At 41.1% G+C, this 12,032-nt stretch overlaps 1 protein-coding gene across 1 annotated transcript in view; it reads right to left on the reverse strand.

Annotated features, from left to right (window-relative positions):
- Positions 1 to 12,032, reverse strand: part of LOC125235605 (cilia- and flagella-associated protein 61-like) — a 77,445-nt gene that overhangs the window by 52,004 nt on the left and 13,409 nt on the right. The window contains 3 exon segments of the mRNA XM_048142203.1: positions 1,520 to 1,696; positions 6,636 to 6,712; positions 11,680 to 11,791. Of these exon segments, the coding sequence (XP_047998160.1) occupies positions 1,520 to 1,696; positions 6,636 to 6,712; positions 11,680 to 11,791 (366 nt within the window).

The raw sequence follows: 12,032 nt of genomic DNA on the forward strand, positions 1-12,032 counted from the left end.
AATGAACTGTATTGCTTCCGACTTAAAGTATAAATTAACTCTGATGTTAGTTTCCCACCGGCAGAGCGAGACGAAAAGTGGCTTAGCGTGGAGAGGAGTGGATTGACGTGGATGTGCGGGACGTGAATTGAAATATTAGTTTTGCTTTCTATTTAGAGTATAAATTAACTCGAAGGTGGTATTCTACCGGCAGAGCGCGACGAGACATGGCGAGGCGCGGATTGAAGAGGATGTGCGAGACTTGAATTGAGATATTTATTAGTGTAAAAATGTACCGTATTGCTTTCGACATAGAGTATCGTATGAAACCTACAATATGCGGCAGGCACGCGCAGGCACGCGCGGGCTCGCGCAGGCCCGCGATGGCTATTAATGGCAATTTTTAGTGGAAAAGGGTCCGGGCGATTTCAATTCCCTCCCCGCTCTGCCCATTCACGCCCTGCCGGTGGAAAACCACTTTCAGACACACATTAGTCGCGTTAGAGTTAACAGTGCCAGCGTTGTTTAAAATTTGGCATTCACGTCTACACACTAGTGACAATAAAATTGTCGTCCGAAAGTAACACATCGCCGTTCATTGCCTGTTCAACAAGGAAATATTGACGCTGAGTAACAATCCTACTTATGAACCCGAAACTATTGTGCCTGAGCTGTAAATTCACATTTTTGACACATTTGTTTTGAAGTATGTTGCGATGTGGCTAAGACGTATCGTTTGCCAAATCTAACGATTAATTTCGAATTGGTTGAATCGATTAGGCCCTATGTACAATAAGGCGCTTAAACAAATATACGATTTCTATCAACTTACTGAAATGTCATTTGAATCGAAATGACAGACTCTGCCACAGCACTAGTTTAAAAATAAAAATTAATGATAAATGACATAACAAGTAAATCCTGCGTGATAAATTTAATATCGTAAAATACTTACTAACGAAGATCCGCAAAAATGTAACATGTGTTCGATTATGTTTAAAGTAAGCGATATATTGTTTTTAAGTACTTGATTTTTTTAAACATTATTACAGGATTTTATTTAAAATTTCATTAGGTCGCGCCAGTTTACGTTTTGTGGACGTTGTCATGTGTCAAAAATGTGAACTTACAGCTCCGGGACAATATTTCTGCCCATGCACAGAATTGTTACGCCGTGTCTTGCGTGGGCGACGGTCGCGCGACCGTCGCCGTCGCGTCTCATACTTCCATATCGATAAGGTTTGATTTCGTATGCGTCGCATCGCCGTCGCGCGACTATCGCGCGATCGTCGCCCACGCAAGCCACGGCGTTAGTGTCAATGTCACTGTGGTGAACTAGCCCACTGGTATCTCTTTTTCTGTCAGCCTAGCCGAAGTGACAATCGCATCGTTCACACTCCGTGGTGAACGTAACGCACATGGATCTACATAACGTCAACGATTGTCACTTCGGTTATTAATACCGATGGGACTCTTTAATCGGTCATACTAGCTTATATGGGTATACAATTCATACAACTCAAAGAGTCTAAATAGTTACTCGAGAATAACGACTCCAACAGCCTGCCGCTGGCTCAGCAGCACATAAGCGCTCAATTCGTCCGAAACGAGACTCTTCTCCAAGAGCCGAATTATGTTGTGTCTGTCTTGAACGTGCTCAAGGATCTGAGCCATTGACGGGAAGTCGAACGCTTCTGCTGGACGAACTGCCACACTCCTAGAGACGATACAATATTTAAATAATTTTTAAGAAAAAAAAAAACCGTCGCCTTTCGGGTTCTGGTGAAAGCTACTTGCGAATGTTAGATTATGTAGAAATGTGTAAGTATTTTTTAAAACTGCTTTTAATGCTTTAATTATTAGATGGAAACACAAATGAATATACGTATAACGTTAAGGTTTGAGGAGTTTCCTCAATTCCTCATGAATCCGATTATATTATAAGAAATCGAAGCTTGACAAACTTTGACTTCAAAACATATGCTTAACAAACATAACTAAATAAATGTCACTGTTCTGAACTTAAATGCATGCTTTTCTTACAAAAATACCAAAGTCACTATGAGTGTGCCGTTCAGGTTTGAGGAGTTTGGTTCTGGCCATCATCAGCAGTTCCACTGCACCAAATGTCACTGTTCTGGACGAAAGTGCATGCTGTTCTTATAAAAATACCAAAGTCACTATAAGTATGCCGTTCAGATTTGAGGAGTTCGGTTCTGACCATCATCAGAAATTCCACTGCACCAAATGTCACTGTTCTGGACGAAAGTGCATGCTGTTCTTATAAAAATGGCAAAGTTACTATAAGCGTGCCGTTCAGATTTGAGGAGTTTGGTTCTGGCCATCATCAGCAGTTCCACTGCACCAAATGTCACTGTTCTGGACGAAAGTGCATGCTGTTCTTATAAAAATACCAAAGTCACTATAAGTATGCCGTTCAGATTTGAGGAGTTCGGTTCTGACCATCATCAGAAATTCCACTGCACCAAATGTCACTGTTCTGGATGAAAGTGCATGCTGTTCTTATAAAAATGGCAAAGTCACTATAAGCGTGCCGTTCAGATTTGAGGAGTTTGGTTCTGGCCATCATCAGCAGTTCCACTGCACCAAATGTCACTGTTCTGAACGAAAGTGCATGATGTTCTTATAAAAATACCAAAGTCACTATAAGCGTGCCGTTCAGATTTGAGGAGTTCGGTTCTGACCATCATCAGAAATTCCACTGCACCAAATGTCACTGTTCTGGACGAAAGTGCATGCTGTTCTTATAAAAATGGCAAAGTCACTATAAGCGTGCCGTTCAGATTTGAGGAGTTTGGTTCTGGCCATCATCAGCAGTTCCACTGCACCAAATGTCACTGTTCTGGACGAAAGTGCATGCTGTTCTTATAAAAATACCAAAGTCACTATAAGCGTGCCGTTCAGATTTGAGGAGTTCGGTTCTGACCATCATCAGAAATTCCACTGCACCAAATGTCACTGTTCTGTACGAAAGTGCATGCTGTTCGTATAAAAATACCCAAGTCACTATAAGCGTGCCGTTCAGATTTGAAGAGTTCCGTTCTGGCCATCATCAGCAGTTCCACTGCACCAAATGTCACTGTTCCGTACCTAAATGCATGCTGTTCCTTTATTAACACAAAAATCACCATATGTATGCCTTTCAGATTTGAGGAGTTCCCTCGATTTCTCCAGGATCCCATCATCAGAACTGGGTTCTGAGAAAAATGGGACCAATCTGTATGTATATACATTCAATCAAAAAAAAAATTTTCAAAATCGGTCCAGGAACGACGGAGATATCGAGGAACAAACATAAAAAATAAAAATAAAAACATACAGACGACTTGATAACCGTCCTTCTTGAGATATGAGGCGACGGTTAAATAATTTTTAAGAAAAAAAAACCGTCGCCTTTCGGGTTCTGGTGAAAGTAGGGTATGCAAAAACCGGTTAACTTAAAAAACCGGTTAATAACCGAGACTTTTCCTTCAAAACCGGTTAACCGGTTATTAACCGGTTTTGAGGATTTTTAGTAAATGGCCGTACTACGCATTAATTACCATTACCTTTAAGAATTCTGATGTTGATGATATCGTAGGAGGTATTACTTGCACGATGAAGATTATTTTTATCCAGTTTTTGGAAATTTGGTAAATGCGGAAATTACTATAAAAGGCTTGTGTGGTTTGAATGTGATTCGTCAGTTTTGCGTTTTCTAGGCATGTCGCGAAGGTCTACCGCTCCCAGACCCCCTAGTAATACAAGCAATTGATGTAAGAAAACCAAGATCTCCATTTTACCTTTCTTTTCTAAAATATTTGAAATATACGGTAGACTCCTGTTACAACGACGCTCGAGGGACCGCTGATACCTCTTAAACAATAACGTAATAACGTATAATGGACATAAGTATATTATATTATCAGTTTTGTACACGTTTGCACTCGGTACATAAAATAAAAAAAATAAGTTTCTAACTTTCGTACCTGACTGTACACAGACATAGAAAACCGCCAACAAATTAAAATTACGCATAATAAAGTAACCCTAGAAAAATTATTCTATTACGTCGTACTAACCGGATGTCGTACAAAACGAATTTAATTTCTTTTAATTAAAAGTAATATCTTCATCTCTATTACTAAAACATTTCAATCAATAGGTTTATTAAAGGGTATTATAATATTATTATCATAGTATTAAGCCTGTGTGGTGACGGGTAGCCTGTGTGGTGACTGGTTAAGAATTTCATCACCCCCTTTCTTCCCGTGGGTGTCGTAGAAGGCGACTATGGGATATGGTTTAAATTGTGGCGTAGGCGAGAGGCTGGCAACCTGTCACTGCAATGTCACAGTTTCGTTTTCTTTCAACCCCTTATATGCCAAGAGTGGCACTGAAGCTTTAGTAGTTTCATGTGTTCTGCCTACCCCTTTATGGGAAACAGGCGTGATTGTATGTATGTAATACCTTATTTTATTGTGACTTGTTTAGTTAGAAAAATCCTTTTTAGTATGCGTGCTTGCTCATCATTTGTAAGTAAAGCTAGTTTATACGCAATCGAAAAATACAAATTGGGTTCTATTTAGCTTATAAGCAATACTTCAAAAAGTTACGTGGCCACAATGTAATCTTGCTACTTGTTGTAGGCAAGACAGGGGGCCGTGCTCGGGTGGAAGTAGCTTTGTTTCCTCAATTTACTAGTAAAACTAAAAACGTTGTCGCTCGTCGTTGCAACCGGACTTGACGGACGGATTCTGTGTAAAATGTGTCATAAAAAGCGGCTGGCCGTTAAAATCGGAGTCGTAATAAACAAATGTACTTTCATACTATCACATACGACAACCAAATAAATACCTGTGCTTATGTCGTTGTAAGAGGTTGGACGTTAGGTCTATGCGGAGTCGTAATATACTAACCGAACTCTACTGTATTGTATAAAATGTATAATTGAGTAGACTCGGGACTAATTTTTAAAATAAAATCATTACAGATAATAATGTTGTCGTTGAAAAGTAATGAATAAATCTTTATTATTACAAAACATTAAATAATTACGTATTTTTTAACCTTTTAATGCCTAATTTTCCAAATTTTGAGAAAGAAGTACAGTTTCGGTTATTAACCGGTTAGCGACTATAAAAACCGGTTTTTAACAGAGGCCAAAAAGTCTCGGTTAACCGGTTTTTCGGTTAACCGGTTAACCGGTTTGCACACCCTAGGTGAAAGCTACTGGCGAATGTTGGATTATGTAGAAATGTGTAAGTATTTTTTAAAACTGCTTTTAATGCTTTAATTATTAGATGGCAACACAAATGAATATACGTATAACGTTAAGGTTTGAGGAGTTTCCTCAATTCCTCATGAATCCGATTATATTATAAGAAATCGAAGCTTGACAAACTTTGACTTCAAAACTTATGCTTAACAAACATAACTAAATAAATGTCACTGTTCTGAACTTAAATGCATGCTTTTCTTACAAAAATATCAAAGTCACTTGACTATGAGTGTGACGTTCAGGTTTGAGGAGTTTGGTTCTGGCCATCATCAGCAGTTCCACTGCACCAAATGTCACTGTTCTGGATGAAAGTGCATGCTGTTCTTATAAAAATACCAAAGTCACTATAAGCGTGCCGTTCAGATTTGAGGAATTCGGTTCTGACCATCATCAGAAATTCCACTGCACCAAATGTCACTGTTCTGGACGAAAGTGCATGCTGTTCTTATAAAAATGGCAAAGTTACTATAAGCGTGCCGTTCAGATTTGAGGAGTTTGGTTCTGGCCATCATCAGCAGTTCCACTGCACCAAATGTCACTGTTCTGGACGAAAGTGCATGCTGTTCTTATAAAAATACCAAAGTCACTATAAGCGTGCCGTTCAGATTTGAGGAGTTCTGTTCTGACCATCATCAGAAATTCCACTGCACCAAATGTCACTGTTCTGGACGAAAGTGCATGCTGTTCGTATAAAAATACCAAAGTCACTATAAGCGTGCCGTTCAGATTTGAAGAGTTCCATTCTGGCCATCATCAGCAGTTCCACTGCACTAAATGTCACTGTTCCGTACCTAAATGCATGCTGTTCCTTTAAAAACACAAAAATCACCATATGTATGCCTTTCAGATTTGAGAAGTCCCTCGATTTCTCCAGGATTCCATCATCAGAACTGGGTTCTGAGAAAAATGGGACCAATCTGTATGCATATACATTCAATCAAAAAAAAAATTTTCAAAATCGGTCCAGTAACGACGGAGATATCGAGGAACAAACATAAAAAATTAAAAAAAAAAACATACAGACGACTTGATAACCGTCCTTCTTGAGATATGATATGAGGCGACGGTTAAAAAACTGATTCGTATCTTATGGTAGTTATGATACATCCACACGGTTGGCAAACAACAGTAAAAAACAAAACACGTGAGGAGAGGTGTTCAGATGTTTGCTTGTACTGCTTGGTGATTGTCAGTGACCGCTGTTTCACAAATCAAAGGGATGTTCGACAAACTGACATGTCCACTAAGCGTGGGGACGTCGTATTTGTGTTTAGTAGTGTTTATTGTAGCATGTATTTGCCGCTGTGTTCTTCGCGGGTGGGCCGCTGTTATATACTTAGTCAAATGTCAGTCTTGCTGATAGGTAGATGCTTACTCGCGTACGGAGTTAACATGCGCCACATACAGCGATTGGTTCGTGTACTTCTCTCGATAGTGTTTAGGTGTTACTAGCTGAAAAATAGAAAAAAGTTTAGGTATAATATTAATTCGGCCTCCAAAACGTTCTACTTTGTCGTTTGTTATAAAAAACTGTTTATTCGCATTTAGATACAATCAAATCTCGTCCATATGGCAAGTGAAAATGTGATTTTGCCCACCGCGGACACAGAAAGCCTATAGTGATCCTCTTAGTACCGTGCATCGAACGCTCGTTTCAGTAGATAGTTTATTACTCTATAAATGGAAATAGATATCATACACGAAAGAAAAAACGACAAGGCCCACTGGTGGCCGAGCCGGGAATCGAACCCGGGTCTTCAGCTTACGCGGCTAACATCATTACCACTAGACCACCCGCCCGCCGTGGCACCCGACGAAATTTCTCTAGTGTCTGTTATCAAACAATATTCAATAAAACAATTTGATTTGTTCCCTAGTTGAGTATTACTCTACTAGCCACATAACATTAGGGCGCAATAATACTGCGTCGTGCGTCGTTCACCGTTGGTGAGCGTCAGAATGGCGGGTGTACATCAAGCAATCCTGGTGTGGTATACGTCAGGAGTTAGTGCCCTTGAGTAGGCAGCCATTAGCTAGAACTGGAAGTACACCCGCCAACCTGACGTCAGAATGGCGGGTGTCATTAATTTCTTAAATATCTCTGGAGTTCAAAGAGCACATTGCTCGAATTTTGGCGCACATTTGGCACATTGCTAGCACTAACTCTTGACGTATACCACACCATGATTGCTTGATATACACCCGCCATTCTGACGCTCACCACCGTTGCCATGCAACCGCCATTGTTTTCATGCGGCCAACGACTCAGTGTAATTGTCGCTTTAGGGTGAAGTCACATCTATCAGCATCAAGACACATTTTATACATGAGAAATCGCCCGTTAGTGTGAAGGCGCTTACGCATATAGACAATAACTTATGGCCGAAAGGTATTATTTTCCGTAGGTTTGTTCATTACAGGCCCAAAGAGTTGAGCAAAACTGGTTTTGCGGACGGCAATAAACAAATTCATAAGTAAATAGAAACATGGCAAGTGGTTTGTTTACATTTGCAAGTCTCAACTGTAAAAGTGTCAAGCGTTGTGTTGATGGTGTTAAACACCTGTGTAAGACATGCGCTATAATAGCTCTTCAGGAGACATGGCTAATGCCGGATGAGATTCCTTTTTTGAATGGCATTGACGACAACTTCCGTGCGACGGGTACTTCGGCTGTAGATACGGATACGACGGCGGGCATGCTGCGCGGGCGGCCACACGGCGGCGTCGCGCTGTTGTGGAATAGTGTTATTTTTCACGACGTTTCGGTTGTGCAGTGCAATAATCCGCGTCTATGTGCAATAAAGGTAGTGACGGACGACCGTCCGATTATAGTTATTAGTGTGTACATGCCGACTAATAGTGCGGACAACTTGCCAGAATTTGCGGATTGCGTCGGTGTGGTGAGTGCAATTGTCGAGGAATATGGGATCGAATCTGTGTATATAATGGGTGATTTCAATGCCCATCCAGGTGAACTGTTTTTCCGTGAATTAATGAACTACTGTAATGACCTGGATTGGTGTTGTATGGACATACAAAAACTAGGTATTGACTCTGGAACTTATACTTTCATTAGTGACGCTCATAAGTGTAGACGCTGGTTAGACCATTGTGTTATGACGCAGGGTGCAGTTGCAACTGTACACAATATTTATGTTGGTTATGATGTCACCTGGTCTGACCATTTTCCACTCATGTTACAGTGTAATTTGAAGTTACTTATACCTAGGTTAAATATTTCACATGACGTATCTAAGCAACATATAGTCTGGGGACAGAGAGGGCCGGAACAAATAACCCGTTATAACGCAGAGTGCAACAATTTGTTAAAATTGATTGACTTTCCTAAGGAGCTAATTTATTGTGCAGATAAATGTTGTAGTGAAATAAGCCATAGGAGGGTCCTAGATATGCTGTATAATGATATTGTTTCTGCCCTTTGTGTCGCTGCGACGCGAACCGCAAGGAGTAAGCGAAAGCACAGAAAACGAATAGTAGGGTGGAATAGGCATGTCAGCGATGCGCACAGGGCTGCGAGGGAGAAATTTCAGGAGTGGACACTTTGTGGTAGACCGGATGTTGGCAGGTTATTTAATGAAATGTGTGAAACGCGAAAAATATTCAAATCACGTTTAAAATGGTGCCAAGACCATCAGGTCCAAATAAAAATGAATATTCTAGCTTCACAGCATTCCAAGGGGGACTTTCGGTCATTTTGGAAAGCCACAAACAACTTGAATTTTCGACCCTCGTGCCCTGTGAGTGTCAACGGGAAAACGGACACAAAAGACATAGCTAACGCCTTTAAAGATCATTTTGTTGTTAAATCGCCACTTGGACCAGCGCAGTATGAGGTGACCGACGCTGGTTTCGACGACTTGGAACAGGGACACGGGTATTGTGCTAAAGATGTGGCCAAGGCTATCAAATCTATATCCCGAGGTAAATCTCCAGGTCACGATGGCCTCAGCGTCGAGCATCTCCTGAACGCTGGTCCCCACATCTCTAGACTATTGGCTATGTTCTATACGCTGTGTGTGCGGCACTGTTATTTGCCCGGGGATATGCTGAAAACCGTAGTTATTCCTGTACCGAAAAATAAAACTGGAGATTTGTCTGACGCCAACAACTACAGGCCTATATCCCTTGCGACTGTTATTGCGAAGGTATTTGACAGTGTGATTAATGTACAGTTAAACGAGTCTGTGAGACTTAACCCCAACCAATTCGGTTTTCGACCAGGGTTATCAACGGAGAGTGCAATACTGTGCCTTAAGCACACTGTCAAATATTATTTAAACAGGAAGACGCCAGTATATGCGTGCTTCTTGGACCTGTCTAAGGCTTTTGACCTGGTTTCCTACAATATCCTATGGAAAAAATTACAGGCCGTTAAACTACCTAATGAGACTATTCAAATTCTGAGGTATTGGCATGGGAATCAGGTCAACAGTGTTAGGTGGTCAGGAACTCTATCGGACCCGTACAGGTTGGAGTGTGGGGTCAGACAGGGGGGTTTGACCTCACCCACCCTCTTTAACCTGTATATTAATGAGCTTCTCGAGGTGCTCGGCAAAACTCATATCGGCTGCCATATTGATACAGTTTGTTTGAATAATTTGAGCTACGCGGACGATATGGTTTTGTTGAGCGCTTCGGCTTGCGGTTTGCAAAAGCTTTTGGATATTTGTGAGACCTACGCTATCCAACATGGACTAAAATATAATGTAGCTAAATCCCAATGCTTAGTCTTTGAACCTAGCGGCTATAGAATACTTAAGGTACCTCCCATCAAATTGTATGGTAGTCCGTTGGAGAGAGTGGAGTCCTTCAAGTACTTGGGTCATATTGTCACCTCAGACTTGAAAGATGATAAAGATATCGAGCGCGAAAGGAGGGCCCTGTCAGTGAGAGCAAACATGATTGCACGTAAGTTTGTACGCTGTACAAGGGAGGTGAAATTAACCCTTTTTAAAGCATTTTGCACCTCCCTGTATACGTGCAGCTTATGGTCATACTACACGCAGCGGGCCTACGGGGCCCTCCGAGTACAATATAATAACGCGTTCCGGGTGCTGGTGGGGCTGCCCCGCTTCTGTAGCGCATCACGGATGTTTGCTGAAGCGCGTTTAGACTGCTTTTATACAACTTTGCGCAAACGATGCACATCCCTGGTGCGCCGGGTGCGGGCCAGCCCCAACCCCCTCCTGTGTTTGATAGCCGAGAGGTTGGACTGCCCATATTTAAGGCATTGTGAGGACTTGCATGTTTCTAGAAGTACGTATTATGTTTAACCACTAATTACGTGCTCCTAGAAACATTGCCCTAGTAGTCTAGTATTAATGTAAATAAAATAAGTACTAACATAGTTCTTAAGTGCAGACTAACCATAATATTATACTATGAGTCATACTGTTACTCGAAATAAAGGAATTTATTATATTATTATATGAAAGCTGAAAGCGTAGGTACGCATGTTCATATATACTAACGAGCTTAAGTTCTCTAAATCAAACATGTTAGTGCCTTTAGTAAGATACGTGAACTGCTAACTATTTATTTAGTCATTTTTCTAATAATAATAGTTGGGTGTGGGAGAAAAGACTTCAAAGTCAAGTGAATGCCGTAGAAATGAGAGCGTTAAGAAGCATGGCTGGTGTAAAGTTGAGTGATAGGATCAGAAATAGCGTGATAAGAGAGAAGTGTGGAGTGGATGTAGATGTGGTGACAAAGATTGAGATGGGTATGTTAAGGTGGTTTGGGCATGTAGAGAGGATGGATGAGAGGAGATTAACGAAGAAAGTATATGAAAAAGGAGTGGAAGGGTCAGTTGGTAGAGGAAGACCTAGGCGAACTTTTCTTGATCAAATCGGGGAAATATTGCAAAGAGGCCAGGTCAGAAGTACTCGAAACCGACGAGCGTGTATGAGAAATGTTATGAAAGTGTGTGAAGCGAAAGTGGTTTGTCAGGATCGTAGTAAATGGAAATCCGTGATCTCTGCCTACCCCTCTGGGAAACAGGCGTGATTGTATGTATGTATGTATGTATGTTTTCTAATAACGTCAACCTGCGTGCGTAGCTGAATGCACAAACGCTCACGAAACGCTCGTAGATATCTATCTCTGTCGCTCTTGCATATTGGCGCGACACAGCCAGCCCTTTCGCGGCGTTTCGTTTTCGTTTCGCGTCGTAGAAATGCCATTCGGCTACGGGGCCTGTCCTGTTTATTGCTACATTGTCAGCAGGGCTAGCAATGATTGGCGTGAGATTATGTCACCCGTCCTCATGTTATTAATATTTATTGCCATTGCCAGCCCTACAGATTACTTCAGATCAGATGCTCCCAGTAACCACCAGTAACAGCATTGCTCAAAATAAATCTTCACTAAATTAGATACACCGTACTGATTAGGTATACCGTAAAGTGTTCTAGGAGAGGAAAGGCCGGCTGGTTGGAGGGGATACACAACACACAATAATCTCTGTCGGGAAACATCTCGAAAGCTGTCTGCAGAATATCGTACCCATATCTGAAAATGAATTGTTTTCTATAGAATTGTTAAATTATATTATGGTCTATCAAAGGTCGTGAAATCAAATTTACGGATTTTTTTCTTTTTAAAATATAAGAGACAAATGTGATAACTGTGCAACACCAAGGTGGCTGTAGATTCGTTGTCGATCTTTAAGATGGGAGTAAGGGCCTAACTTACCGACGGTCTTTCCTTCTTTGGGAGCATATTTTTCCACTATCTTGTAAAAACTAAATTA

The sequence above is a fragment of the Leguminivora glycinivorella genome, chromosome 17 (assembly GCF_023078275.1).
Source record: "Leguminivora glycinivorella isolate SPB_JAAS2020 chromosome 17, LegGlyc_1.1, whole genome shotgun sequence".
NCBI lineage: Eukaryota > Metazoa > Arthropoda > Insecta > Lepidoptera > Tortricidae > Leguminivora > Leguminivora glycinivorella.